Genomic DNA, 15,363 nt, shown 5'->3' on the forward strand with positions numbered 1-15,363 from the left:
AGAGAATTAAGTAATCTTTGGGTGAGCTTGTGAAACAAAGTCCTAGATGACATTGAAAGAACTACACTGCCCTCTCTTGGTCTTATTTCCAAAATTTGGATTATTTTTCTTAAAAAGGAGATGTTTGGTTTAAAAATTGGTGGGGCATTTTGAATTGTTATCCCTGGTCTGTATTTTCTAAATCTTCCCGTTTACTCACCCCATAACCCCGCCACCCTCTTTCTGCATTAGTGACAATGCCTCTTAGTATCTGTCAAACTTGCATAACGAGATTTAGAAAATATGATTAAGTACAGAGTTTATTCAAGTGCAAGGCTTGAGGATGATCACCTGGGAAACACAGACTCCGAAGGAATGGGGTCAGTGTTGGAACGAGGAGAAGCTAAGGTTTCACTTATATAGATAGAAACAGTTTCAGCTGAGTTGCAACATTTTCCATACAAGGCCCATATGTATGTTACAGTCATTTGATTAAAGCAGCTTGCGACATTTCAAGGAAGATGCTTTAGCATTCTATGAAGAGGAGTAATGTCCTGAGAGGGTCTTATCTCTGGTGCTAGTGGGTCATTTCTTTCTTTTTTTGTTCTTGAGATGGAGTCTCCCTCTGTCGTCCAGGCTGGAGTGCAGTAGTGTGATCTTGGCTAACTGCAACCTCCTCCTCCCAGGTTCAAGTGATTCTCCTGCCTCAGCCTCCTGAGTAGCTGGGATTACAGGTTTGTGCCACCACGCCCGGCTATTTTTTTTTTTTTTTTTGGTAGAGATGGGGTTTCACCATGTTGGTCAGGTTGGTCTCAAACTCCTGACCTTGTCATCTGTCTGCCTTAGCCTCCCAAAATGCTGGGATTACAGGTGTGAGCCACCGTTTATTGCTCAGGCTGGAGTGCAGTGGTGCAATCTCGGCTCACTGTAACCTCCACCTCCTGAGTTCAAACAAGTCTGCCTCAGCCTCCCAAGTAGCTGGGATTACAGGTGCCCACTACCATGCCCAATTTTTATATTTTTAGTAGAAACGGGGTTTCACCATATTGGCCAGGCTTGTCCCCAGCTCCTGATCTCAGGTGATTCACCCATCTTGGCCTCCCAAAGCGCTGGGATTACAGGCATGAGCCACTGCGCCCGGCCTACTGGGTCATTTCTAATCATTTACGGGACAAAGCAGAAATTGCAACTGCATACTACATGGTCACATTCCTCCCAAGGCTCAGAAGAAAGTTCCAGCAGCTTTAAGTTTGAATTATTTAATTTAAAATATTCCAACTCTTGGCTGGGCACGGTGGCTCACACCTGTAGTCCCAGCACCTTGGGAGGCTGAGGCAGGCAGATCACCTGAGCTCAGGAGTTCGAGACCAGCCTGCCAATATGGCAAAACCCTGTCTCTACTAAAAATACAAAAATTAGCCAGGCATGGTGGTGAGCACCTCTAGTCCCAGCTACTCGGGAGGTTAAGGCATGAGAATCATTTAAACTTGGGAGGCAGAGGTTGCAGTGAGCCTATCCTGGGCCACTGCACTGCAGCCAGGGCAACAGAGTAAGACTCTGTCTCAAAATAAATAAATAAATAATAAAATAAAATAAAATATCCCAGCTCTTTCCTCTGAGGGTGGAACTTATGAAAGGCTCTTTTTAAGTGCAGGTAAGCCTGGAAAGCAATTGGTGGTGAGTAATGTCCTTTGCAACATAGTTTTTGCTTGAGAAGGCATTCTGTTTCTGACTCCTGCTAAGGCTTCTGTAATTGAAGGCCCATTCTCATGGAAGCTTTCCTTGGGAGGGCCCCTCAGCTCCTCGGAATGAAGTTCTAGAACTGTTGGAAGTTCTGAGAGGGCAATGCTGGTGCCTGCCTGACCACTGCTGTTTCTGGGTCCTGGCACATAGTAGGTGCTCAGTAAATATTTGTTGAGTGAACTAGAGCCAATGAAAGAGTAGCATTTTCTCCTCTGCTCGGGGTCAACCCTGTGAGAGGAACCAAGTTTTGGTGACAAAGGCTGCCATCTGCAGGGAATAGGTGAAATGGCATTATTCAAAATTGCTAAATCCTGAGGGCAATACAGTCGATTTCAAGGCAAGATTAATATATATTTTCTCCTTTTGCTTTCTGGAGATTTAATCAACATCATCTTGTCTTTTCCAATTAAGGAAACCTGCACCCTGCACTCTTTCTCAAATAACATGTTTAAGCTTTTGCTTATTTATTTATTTTTTATTTTTTAAGACGGAGTCTTGCTCTGTCACCCAGGCTGGAGCGCAGTGGCGTGATCTCGGCTGGCTGCAACCTCCACCTCCTGCGTTCAAGCAATTCTCCTGCCTCAGCCTCCTGAGTAGCTGGGACTACGTGTGCACCACCACACCCAGCTAATTTATTGTATTTTTAGTAGAGACAGGGTTTCACTGTGTTAGCCAGGATGGTCTCGATCTCCTGATCTCGTGATCCGCCCGTCTCGGCCTCCCAAAGTGCTGGGATTACAGGCTTGAGCCACCGCGCCTGGCCCCAGGTTGCATTTTAAAGCTTTTTGAGGGCTTAGTTAGCCAGGCTGCATACTGCATACACCATGTTGTATGCACAAAACTGGTACCGAGGTACCACTATTTTTCTGTTCGATAGATGAAGAATCTGAACACAGAACCGTGCCCAAAGTTATACTGCTAGCAAGTGGCAGAACTAGGGATTTGAACCCAAACACTGTGGCTTCAGAAAGTGTGCTCGTTTTCTTTTTTCTTTCCCTCCCTCCCTTCCTTCCTTCCTTCCTTCCTTTCTTTCTTCCTTCCTTCCTTCCTTCTTTCCTGGCTTCAGAAAGTGTGCTCGTTTTCTCTTCTCTTTCCCTCCCCCTCCTTCCTTCCCTCCAGCTGGGACTACAGGCACCCGCCACCTCGCCCGGCTAGTTTTTTGTATTTTTAGTAGAGACGGGGTTTCACCGTGTTAGCCAGGATGGTCTCGATCTCCTGACCTCGTGATCCGCCCGCCTCGGCCTCCCAAAGTGCTGGGATTACAGGCTTGAGCCACCGCGCCTGGCCCCAGGTTGCATTTTAAAGCTTTTTGAGGGCTTAGTTAGCCAGGCTGCATACTGCATACACCATGTTGTATGCACAAAACTGGTACCGAGGTACCACTATTTTTCTGTTCGATAGATGAAGAATCTGAACACAGAACCGTGCCCAAAGTTATACTGCTAGCAAGTGGCAGAACTAGGGATTTGAACCCAAACACTGTGGCTTCAGAAAGTGTGCTCGTTTTCTTTTTTCTTTCCCTCCCTCCCTTCCTTCCTTCCTTCCTTTCTTTCTTCCTTCCTTCCTTCCTTCCTTCCTTCCTTCCTTCCGACAGAGTCTCACTCTGTTGCCCAGGCTGGAGTGCAGAGGCAATCTCGGCTCACTGCAACCTCCACCTCCCAGGTTCAAGGGATTCTCGTGCCTCAGCCTCCCAAGTAGCTGTGACTACAGGCGCCCACCACCAGGCCCCAGTAATTTTTGTATTTTTAAAAAATTTTTCAGTAGGGACGGGGTTTTACCATGTTGGCCCGGCTGGCCTGGAACTCCTGACCTCAAGTGATCTGCTCACCTCAGCATCCCAAAATGCTGGGATTACAGGCGTGAGCCACTACGCCCGGCCCAGTAGACCTTTTTTTTTTTCTTTTTTGAGACAGAATCACACTTTGTGGCCCAAGCTGGAGTGCAGTGGCGCAATCTTGGCTCACTGCAACCTCCGCCTCCCAGGTTCAAGCAATTCTCCTGCCTTAGCCTCCCAAGTAGCTGGGATTACAGGCGCACGCCACCATGCCCAGCTAATTTTTTTGCATCTTTAGTAGAGATAGGGTTTTACCATGTTGGTCGGGCTGGTTTTGAACTGACCTCAAGTGATCCGCCCGTCTTGGCCTCTCCAAGTTCTAGGATTACAGGTGTGAGCCACTGCGCCTGGCCTAGACCTTATTTTTAAGAGCAGTTTTAGGTTCACAGCAAAATTGAGCAGAAAGTACAGAGATATATCCCCTGCCCCACATAGGCCTATCCTCCCCCATTATAGAATGTGTGCTTCTAATCATTTCACTATATTACCTCTCCATGCCTGATAGGAAAATGTTTACATAAATCATATAGAAACACGGCAGATTGAGCCCATGCAGTTATCTCTGCTCTCTCCTGAAACACTCCTAAAATGCTAGGAAAGGAATCAAAGAGGTATAAACCCGCAAAGAATGGGAGAAGACTGCTCATGAGGGATCTCAAATCCTTTTTAGAAGATAGAATGTAGATGAGTGGTTTACCTGGGAGGAGAAACCCTAGTTCTTGCAGGAGTTGCTAATGACTAGCAAGGTAGTTAGAGCTGATAAACCCCAGAAAGGCTCGGGAATTGGTCGAAGGCCCCTGTGCTGAGTGGTGGGACCGAAAACCAATAATTAATTGAATATGAATACCATCTGGGGAGGCGAGGCAACATCCTAAAAACAGAGGGATTAAATGAAAGTGTGCAGGCTGGGCACGGTGGCTCATACCTGTAATCCCAGCATTTTGGGAGGCTGAGGTGGGCGGATCACCTGAGGTCAGGAGTTTGAGACCAGCCTGGCCAACATGGTGAAACCCCACCTCTATGAAAAATACAAAAATTAGCTGGATGTGGTGGCAGGTGTCTGCAGTTCCAGCTATTCAGGAGGCTGAGGCAGGAGAATCTCTTGAACCCGGGAGGTGGAGGTCACAGTGAGCCGAGATCACGCCACTACACTCCAGCCTGGGTGACAGAATGAGACTGTCCCAAAAAGAAAGTGTGCAGCTAAAAACATTCTTAACATATTTTAACTAATCCTGTGGTTGGGTGGTAGTATTGGTATCATTATTCTGTATTAAGAATTAGTATTGTTATTGGTATTGTTTTTCTCTTTTTTTTGGTGAGGGGGGAGGGAGACAGAGTCTTAATTGGAAGCATCAGTATGATGGATTTTATCTTGAAGAATACATATTTCTGAGCAGGCACAGTGGCTCATGCCTGTAATTCCAGCACTTTGGGAGGCCGAGGTGGGTGGATCACTTGAGGTCAAGAGTTTGAGGCCAGCCTGGCCAACATTGTGAAACCCCATCTCTACTGAAAATACAAAAATTATCTGGGGTTGTGGCATGTGCCTGTAATCCCAGCTACTTGGGAGGCTGAGGCAGGAGAATCGCTTGAACCCGGGAGGTGGAGGTTACAGTGAGCAGTGAGCTGAGATGGTGCCACTGCACTTCAGCCTGGGTGACAGAGCAAGACTCCATCTCAAATAAATAAATAAATAAATAAATAAATAAAAGGAAACAAACACACAAACAAACAAACAAACACTGGGCATGGTGGCTCACGCCTGTAATCCCAGCACTTTGGGAGGCCAAAGTGGGTGGATTACCTGAGGTCAGGAGTTTGAGACCAGCCTGACCAACATGGTAAAACCCTGTCTCTACTAAAAATACAAAATTAGCCAGGCGAGGTGGTGTGTGCCTGTAATCCCAGCTACTTGGGAGGCTGAGGCAGGAGAATCACTTGAACCCGGGAGGCAAGGTTGCAGTGAGCCATGATCACACCATTGCACTCCAGACTGGGCAACAAGGGTGAAACTCTGTCTCAAGAGAAAAAAAAAAGAAGAAGAGGAATTCACTAACAGGCTGCCAGTAGCCAGTAAAAGGTAAGTGAAAGAGGAACTATCTGCAGGTCCCGAGGAAAGAATGAAAACATATTTACAACACAGAAACAGAAATAGCGGTGGAGGAGGAGAGAGCAGGGTTGCTCAGTGGGACCAGGAAGCCAGCTGACTTTCATTTTTTGAAGCTCCTTATATACAGAAAAATGAGTTTATTTTTTCATTTCACATTTGACAAATACTTTCAGCACCCCAAGATTAAAATGTAATGTAGATATGCTGTCACCAGGTGAATGGATTTCTTTCTTTCTTTCTTTCTTTTTTTTTTTTGAGACGGAGTCTTACTCTGTCGCCAGGCTGGAGTGCAGTGGTGCGATCTCAGCTCACTGCAACCTCCATCTCCCAGGTTCCAAGTGATTCTCCTTGCCTCAGCCTCCCAAGTAGCTGGGATTACAGGCGCCCACCACCATGCCTGGCTAAATTTTTTGTATTTTTAGTAGAGACGGGTTTTCACTATGATGGCCAGGTTGCTCTCAAACTCCTGACCTCATGATCTGCCTGCCTCGGCCTCCCAAAGTGCTGGGATTATAGGCATGAGCCACCACGCCCGGCCGTGATTGGATTTCTTAAAAGCCAGTTAATGAAACTGCAAAGAAAAACCACCATACACCTATCAGAATAACTAAAAACAAAAATGAAAACAATGGTGGCCATCCTAAGTGCCCGTGAGCATGGGAAACTGGGACTTTCATATGTTGTTATTGGGAAAGCAAATGGGCCAGTCACTTTGGAAAAAAGTTAGGCAGTTTCTTATACATTTAAACACATACTGACCACACAGCCCAGAAATCTCACCCCTAGGTATGTATATAAGATAAATGAAACATATATTTTATTTTTAACCACCAAAACCTAGAAAAATCCAAATTCCTTCAACTGATGAATGGATGGATAAATTGCAAAAGAGCCATTTTTGGAATACTTGTCACCAAGAAAAAGAATGAACTGGGGCACCCGGCCTGTAATCCAGGCCTAGTGGCTCATGGCTGTAATCCCAGCACTTTGGGAGGCCGAGGCGGGTGGATCACCTGAGGTTGGGAGTTCAAGACCAGTCTGACCAACATGGAGAAACCTCATCTCTACTAAAAATACAAAATTAGCCTGGCATAGTGGCGCATGCCTGTAATCCCAGCTACTTGGGAGGCTGAGGCAGGAGAATCATTTGAACCCAGGAGGTGGGGGTTGTGCTGAGCCAAGATCGTGCCATTGCACTCCAGCCTGGGCAACAAGAGCGAAACTCCATCTCAAAAAAACAAAACAAAACAAAATGGACTGGGTCAAGCATGGTGGCTCATGCCTGTAATTCCAGCACTTTGGGAGGCTGAGGCAGGAGGATCATTTAAGGCAGGAGTTTGAGATCAGCCTGGGCAACGTAGTGAAACTCCATTTCTACAAAAAATTGTAAAAAATAAAAAAATAATGAACTGAAAGAAATTTTTGCATATACGGTTAGAGGAGTTTCAACAAGCATGCCAAGACTACACAATGCAGAAAGAAGAGTCCCTTCAACAAATGATGCTGGAAAAACTGGAAATCATGTGCAGAAGAATGAAGCTGGATCCTTACTTTATACTATATACAGAAATGAACTCAAAATGGATTAATGACCTCAAAATGTTAAGACCTCAACACTCCTAGAAGAAAACATATGGGAAAAGCTTCAGGATATTAGATTTGGCAATGATTTCTTGGATAAGACACCAAAAGCACAGACAACAAAAAAGAAAAAATAGACAAATGGGACCATATCAGAGCAAAAACATGTGGACATCAAAGGCAAAAATCAACAGAGTGAAAGGCAACCCAATGGAATAGGAGAAAATATCTGTAAATCACCTATCTGAAAAGAGGATAATTTCCAGAATATATAAGGAACTCCTACAACTGAACAATGACAATAAACAACCCAATTATAAAATGGGCCTCTGACTTGATAGACATTTCTGCAAAGAAGATATACCAATGGCCAACAAGCACACAAAGAGATTCACAACATCACTAATCATTAGGGAAATCAAAACCATGAAATATCAACTTGTACCCATTAGGATGATAACTATCAAAATAACAGAAAACCATAAGTGTTGACAAGGATTTAGAGAAGTTGGGATGCTTATGCACTGTTTTTGGGAACATAAAATGGTACAGCCATTATGGAAAACAGCTAATTTTTTCACTTCCATAGAGATGGGGTCTTGCCAATGGCCCAAGCTTGTCTATGAACTCCTGGCCTCAAGTGATTCTCCCAGCTTGGTCTCTCAAAGTGCTGAGATTATAAGCGTGAGCCACCTTGCCCACATGTTCTACATCTTGATTGTGGTTGTGGTTAACATGATTGTATGTGTTTGTTAAAACTCATAAAACTAGGCCAGGCATGGTGGCTCATGCCTCTAATCCCAGCACTTTGGGAGGCCGAGGTGGGTGGATCAATTGAGGTCGGGGGTTCAAGACCAGCCTGACCAACATGGTGAAACCCCATCTCTACTAAGAATACAAAAAAAGTTAGCTGTGCATGGTGGTGTATGCCTGTAATTCCAGCTACTTGGGAGGTTGAGGTAGGAAAATCGCTTGAACTCAGGAGGCAGAGGTTGCAGGGAGCTGAGATTGTGTCATTGCACTCCAGCCTGGGCAACAAGAGCAAAATTCCGTCACAAAAAAACAAAAACATAAACAAAAAAACTCATAAAATTGAGCCAGGCGTGTGGCACGCGCTTGTAGTCCTAGCTACTCTAGAGGCTGAGGTGGGAGGATCCCTTAAGCCCAGGGGTTCAAGGCTGCAGCGAGCTATGATCGCACCACCTTACTCTAGCCTGGGCAACAGAGTGAGACTCTGTGTCTACCCAAAAATAAAAATAAAAAAGGAAATAAGAAATATTCATAGAATAGCCCACCAAAGAAACCTGTACCCTGATGTGTAAGAAAAACCTTACATCAAAACTATTATACAAAAAATGTATACTGCATATAAATTATCCCTCTATAAACCTAAGAAAAAAGAAATGTGGAGCAAGTATGGCAAAATGTCAATTTATGAATAATCTTGGAGGAGTACACAGTGGCTTTCTTTTCTGTGCCTTTCATCCTGTTTGGAAAATTTCTTTTTTTTTTTTCAGAGAAGTCTTGCTCTTGTCCCCCAGGTTTGAGTGCAATGGCTTTATCTCGGCTCACTGCAACCTCAGCCTCCCGGGTTCAAACAATTCTCCTGCCTCTGCATCCCAAGTAGCTGGGATTAAGGTGCCTGCCACCACTCCTGGCTAATTTTTGTATTTTTTAGTAGAGACGGGGTTTCACCACGTTGGCCAGGCTGGTCTCGAACTCCTGACCTTGGCCTCCCAAAGTGCTGGGATTACAGGTGTGAGCCACCGTGCTCGGTCCCTGTTTGGAAAATTTCAATCTGAAAAGAATAAAAACAAAAATGATTTTTTAGAAAGCCGAGTTTATTCAAACTGCAGTCTGGTTCAATAATAGGATGCAAGGTTAAAACTGTATGGTAAGCTGGGTATGGTGACTCGTGCCTGTAATCCCAGCACTTTGGGAAGCTGAGGTGGGTGGATCACTTGAGGTCAGGAGTTTGAGACCAGCCTGGTCAACGTGGTGAAACCCTGTCTCTACTAAAAATACAAAAATTAGCCACGCGAGGTGGCGGGCACGTGTAATCCCAGCTACTTGGGAGGCTGAGGCAGGAGAATCACTTGAACCCAGAAGGTGGAGGTTGCAGTGAGCTGAGATTGGGCCATTGCACACCAGCCTGGGCAAAAGAATGAGACTTTGTCTCAACGAAAAAAAAAAAAGAAACCCAAAAAGAAAAAAAAAAAACAACTGTATGGTAAACAAGGAATTCTTATTTCATTCCTGTTGGTGAATGTCTGTGACTGTATGTATGACTTTGTTTTAGAAAAGGTCAAATGCAAATGTGAGACCTTTCAAGAATGTGAAGTCTGCTCAGATAGTCCTTCTGTGCCCATAACATTTCAGAAAACACTTAAAGAACAAGAATAGGCTGGGCGCAGTGGCTCATGCCTATAATCCCAGCACTTTGGGAGGCCGAGGTGGGTGGATCACTAGGTCAGGAGTTCGAGTATCTGGCCAAGATAGTGAAACCCCGTCTTACTAAAAATACAAAAATTAGTTGGGCACGGTGGTAGGCGCCTGTAGTTCCAGCTACTTGGGAGGCTGAGGCAGGAGAATCCCTTGAACCTGGGAGGCAGAGGTTGCAGTGAGCCAAAACTGCTCCACTGCACTCTAGCCTGAGTGACAGAGCAAGACTCAATTTCAAAAAAAAAAAAAAAAAAAAAGGAGCAAGAATAGTACTCGGTGGTTGATGAGGTGTGTGGGGACTGAGAGAATGAGAGCAGTTGAGGATTATTTTCTTCTGGGTGTTGATCTGGAAATCAATTACCCGACTAGTTACTTCAGTCAAAATGGTACAGCCAAACCTCTGTCTTCACACAGTCTTGATCCCTTTGTAGCTCTAAAGCAACCCCTTTAGGAAGCTTGATGACTCTGCCACCTCATTTGTGAAATGTTTGGGTAAGATGAATAAAAATAGATATACTAATCGCCAGAAAAAAAATTATGCTTTTTTTTTGAGACAGGGTCTCACTCTGTTGCCCAGGCCAGACTGCAGTAGTGTGACCATGGCTCACTGCGGCCCTGGACCTCCCGGCATCATGCAATCCTCCCACCTCGGCCTCCAGAGTAACTGGGTTTACAGGAACGTGCCATCATGCCCAGCTAATTTATTAATTTTAAGCAGGTTGGAGCCATGACTTCAGCAATAACAACAACAATAACCAATTCACCTCAAACCACACCAAAGAGCAAGACAGAGTGGTTGACACTACCTTGTGAAGTTAGCCTTAGTTTTGTTTCCCTACCTACATACTCCTCCTATCTTTGATTTTTTTTTTTTTTCTTTCAGGCTCCTCATATATGGCAGCTTCTCAGCACAGAATTCTAAAAAGCTGAATTGTCTTGATCCTCCCAATGTCAGCATACACTATAAGGAATTGTGAATGCCAATAATCCTGGAGAAACAGATGGATATTTGAAATCACAAACATTTTTGCACAAACCAAATGTTGAGGTTTTGGGCACAATATGGAACTCAATCTTAGCCACTTTTGTGTCCTTCCATCCTAATGAGGGAACCTGCTAAGGCCAGGGACAAAAGGAAGGGAGAAAGTGTGTTCTGGGTTGAAAGATGAAAACAGGCTGGCAGAAGTGGGTCACCTGTGAAATGAAAAGTTCCAGTGTTCCTAAGGTTTGCAAAATGTATCTGGGTAGGTGCAATCCTCATTCAGAGTCAAATGTCATAAAATTACTTTGGGGCCATCTACCAAGTGTTTATTTGAGATTGGACAAAAGAGGCAGTGAAATTGGCAAATCATATCATAGCAGGTCCTTGTTGGAAAAATGGGATATCAGACCTGAAGAGAATCTCAGGGGTCCTATAACCATAACAAAAATTATAAAACTGGATGGGAATGGTGGCTCATGCCTGTAATCCCAGCACTTTGGGAGGCCAAGGTGGACCGATCACTTGAGATCAGGAGTTTAAGAACAGCCTGGCCAATATGGTGAAATCCCCAAAAATTAGCTGGGCTGGTGGCGGGTGCCTGTAATCCCAGCTACTTGGGAGGCCGAGGCAGGAGAATCACTTGAACCTGGGAGGCAAAGGTTGCACTGAGCCAAGATCCTGCTACTGCACTCTAGCCTGGGTGACAGAGCGAAACTCCATCTCAAAAAAAAAAAAAAAAAAAAATTATAAAGCTAAAGGACGAGTTATCAAAATTTAATCCAGCAGTCTAAAATTTCAAAACAGAAAGTAGAACAAAATGGTTCACAGGTATTAAGAAATAGGAAAGAAAGTAGAGGGCTGGAAGTAAAGAGGTTTAAAAGGAAAACAAATATGCCCTGGTTTTAGAAGTTATGAGATGAAGGTTTGGAAAATATACTTTTGGTGTTTTTTTTTTGTTTTGGAGACGGAGTCTTGCTCTGTCACCAGGCTGGAGTGCAGTGGTGTGATCTTGACTCACTGCAACCTCCACCTCCCAGATTCAAGCAGTTCTCCCACCTCAGCCTCCTGAGTAGCTGGGACTACAGGCGCCCATCACCATGCTCGGCTAATTTTTGTATTTTTAATAAAGATGGGGTTTCACCATGTTGGCCAGGATGGTCTCGATCTCTTGACCTCATGATCCGCCCGCCTCAGCCTCCCAAAGTGCTGGCATTACAGGCGTGAGCCACCATGCCCAGTCTACTTTTGGTTATTTTTTTAAAAGGGGAAGCATTTAATCAGTTATTAAAAGCAGCCCAGAATTTCAGTCAGATGCTAAAGCAATCCTTCGCAGAAAAAAGAGAAATATCTGTCTTACACATTTGAGTGATTCAATTATATTTTTATACACTGTCTCTGGAATGCCACAGGAAGGTGCTAAAGATATCACTGATGATTTAATTTTGCTAAATACATTTAATAAACTAGATATATATATGCTGTTTGGCATTCTTTTGAATTGGTATATACATTTCTTGAATAAATACTGCATTATGTTTAAGGTTTTTTTGTTTTGGAGTGCAGTGGCCCGATCATGGCTCACTGTAGCCTCAAGCTCTCCGGGCTGAGGTGATCCTTCCACCTCAGCCTCCTGAGTAGCTGGGACTACAGACACGTGCCACCACACCTGGCTAATTTTTGTATTTTTTGTAGAGATATGGTTTCACCATGTTGCCCAGACTGGTCTCAACTCCTGGACTCAAGCGATCCTCCCAAAGGGCTAGGAGTACAGGTGTGAGCCACTGCGCCTGGCCATGTCTAAGTACTTTGACATCTACTTCTGAATTGTACAGAGATTAAGTGTCAAAGGTGCAGCCAACATCCCTGGGCTTGGGTACCTCCTAAATAAGCCCATTCAGAATGGACACGCTTTCCTAAATCTTAGGGTCTCCAGGTCATTTTGTAGCATTACAGTGGATTTGCTTTGTTTTCCCCTTTAAGATGTCTAAATTATTTTACTTAATTTTTGTGAAAGATTTTTGTCTTTAAAAAAGTTCTTAGGCCTGGCGTGGTGGCTCATGCCTGTAATCCCAGCTCTTTGGGAGGCTGAGGTGGGAGGATCACTTGAGGTCAGGAGTTTGTGACTAGCCTGATCAGCATAGTGAGACCCCCTCGCTACAAAAAATAATGATAATAAAAGTAATTAAGTGTTCATTTGTCCCCTTTATCACAATACAGCAGACAGAAGTTATGTGGCAACCTTGTGAGATGCAGCTAAAACAAAAAAGGTGAAGCCAGTGTTGACAGAATCTGGGATAGAGAGAATTCAGGGACAGTGATCTCACAGATCCCTATGCTCCTTTGAAACACCCACATTAGTGGTGTTGAGACGGCGCTTCCCAAATTTCCGTCCAACTCATCTGCTTGTGTCGGGACATTTGTTAAAAATATTTATTCCTGGCTGGGAGTGGTGGCTCATGCCTGTAATCCCAACTACTCAGGACTCAAGAGGCTGAAGCAGGTGGATCACTTGAACCCAGGAGTTTGAGACCAGTCTGGGCGACGCCTGGGAGGGAGACCTGGGCGACAGAGGGAGACCTCGTCTCTACAAAAAAATACAAAAATTAGCTGGGTATGGTGGCGCGCGCCTGAGTTCCCAGCTACTCAGGAGGTTGAAGTGGGAGGATTGCTTGAGCCCCAGAGGTCGAGGCTGCAATGAGCCGAGATCGAACCACTGCACTCCAGCCTGGGCGACATGTCGAGTGAAACCCTGTCTCAAAAAAATCCCCCAAAAACTGATTCCTGGGTCCTGTCCTAGACTTACTGACTCAGGATCTCCTGAGGTGGTACCTGGAAATCCGTCTTTTTTTTTTTTTTTTTTTTTTTGGTTGAGACAGAGTCTCGCACTGTCGCCCAGGCTGGAGTGCAGTGGCACGCTCACGGCTCACTGTAGCCTCCACCTCCTGGGTTCAAGCGATTCTCCTGCCTCAGTCTCCCGAGTAGCTGGAACTACAGAAAATCCACATTTCTTAAGTAAGCGCCGCAGACCGGTTGGGAACCACAGCTGGGATTTACACGCCTCTCGTTTATGCCAGCTTCACAGCCGCTCACTAGTGCTCGCCCTAGTGCCTGCCATCGCTGCCTCACCCAGGCTCCGCCCTCTGGCCTCATCCAGGATCCGCCCCCTGCCTCATCCAGGCTTCGCCCCCGTCAGTCTCCGGCAGCTTCTCGCGGCTTAGCAAGCCGCTTCCCGTGATGCCTCGCGCCTGGGTGTAGCGGTTGCCGGGCAACGCGCGGTCCCTGGCGCGGGCGTAGCTGGGGCCCGCTGGAAGATGAGGCCGCTAGGCCTCCGGCCGCTCTTGGTGGTACTCCTGAGCTGCTGGGCCTCCGTGAGCGCCCAGACCGAGGCCACCCCGGCGGTGACGACAGAGGGCCTCAACTCCACCGAGGCAGCCCTGGCGACTTTCGGACCTTTCCCGTCGACCAGGCCCCCCGGTACTCCTAGAGCACCAGGGTCCTCCTCCGGCCCCAGGCCTACCCCAGTCACGGACGGTGGGTACTATGTGCCAGCTCCTGTGGTCCACAGGGATCCAACCTCAAGGGGGCAGCCCGGGTGAGGACGTAATAATGATAGCTAACGCTTATTGAGCACTTACTGTGTGCAGACACTAAGTGTTCCATAAACGTCCGTTCTTTAAACAATAACCCTGAGAGGTAGCTCTTACTATCACTGTCATGTAAATGAGAAAACTGGGTCTCAGAGAGTTTAAGTGGTACGGTATCAGACCCTTGAAAATACTTGAAGTGATCCCAGACAACAGTAATGCAAAGAGCAATAATGAATGAATCCTTGCAGCCCAAGACGAAATTAAGTCGAGACAATGGTGGAAATTGGTGCCTAGGCTGCATGGAACTTTCACTTAAAGAGAGGCCAAAGGTCTATCTTACTAAATGTGACTAGGTTAAGACGCTTGTCTGTTGACCTGAATTCTAAAAACCCAGGATTCCTCCTGTGTTGAATTGGAGGTGGGAAGCCATGGAGGGAGGGGCTATGCTCACTTCTTAGGAGTCATATTTAGGGATAATTAACATTTTTTTTTCAGAAAATGATTGTCTAATTCTAGAATTACACATTTAGTGGAAATATTTTATAATCTAATTTGACATTTGGCTGGCGCCGTGGCTCACGCCTGTAATCCCAGCACTTTGGGAGGCCAAGTCGGGTGGATTGTTTGAGGTAGGAGTTCAAGATCCGCCTGGTCAACATGGCGAAACCCAGTCTCTACTAAAAATAGAAAAATTAGCCGGGCATGGTGGTGCACGCCTGTAATCCCAGTTACTCGGGAGGCTGAGGCAGGAAAATAGCTTGAACCCAGGAGGCAGAGGTTGCCGTAATTACCACTGCACTCCAGACTGGGCGACAGAGCAAGACTGTCTCAAAAAAAAAAAAAAAAAAAAAATTGACGTGGATGACTTCAGAGAATGACTGTGACCCTCTAAGATTGAGTGCAAAACTTTGTGAATATGCCTTTTCCTGAGATGAGAGTTCATAGCAGCCGATTCTTAAAGTGGTTCATGATCTCCAAGTTTTTAAAATTTTCCAGTTGTGTGGATTGAGAGTAACCCCAATAGGTATGCAGTACTTTAAATCTTTTTTTCATTCTTTTTTTTTTTTTTTTTTTTACGGGCATGTGCCTTGGTTGAACTATTTGA

The 15,363-nt window shown here is 45.4% G+C and overlaps 1 protein-coding gene across 1 annotated transcript in view; it reads left to right on the forward strand.

Moving 5' to 3' along the window:
* Positions 1 to 13,826: 13,826 nt before the first annotated feature.
* The window catches only part of TCTN1 (tectonic family member 1), a 37,590-nt gene continuing 36,053 nt past the window's right edge, over positions 13,827 to 15,363 (forward strand). The window contains exon 1 of the mRNA XM_011997876.1: positions 13,827 to 14,202. Within this exon, the coding sequence (XP_011853266.1) occupies positions 13,983 to 14,202 (220 nt within the window). The 5' untranslated portion in view covers positions 13,827 to 13,982. The remainder of the gene's footprint in view (positions 14,203 to 15,363) is intronic.

The sequence above is a fragment of the Mandrillus leucophaeus genome, unplaced genomic scaffold (assembly GCF_000951045.1).
Source record: "Mandrillus leucophaeus isolate KB7577 unplaced genomic scaffold, Mleu.le_1.0 Scaffold55, whole genome shotgun sequence".
In the NCBI taxonomy this organism is placed as follows: Eukaryota; Metazoa; Chordata; class Mammalia; order Primates; family Cercopithecidae; genus Mandrillus; species Mandrillus leucophaeus.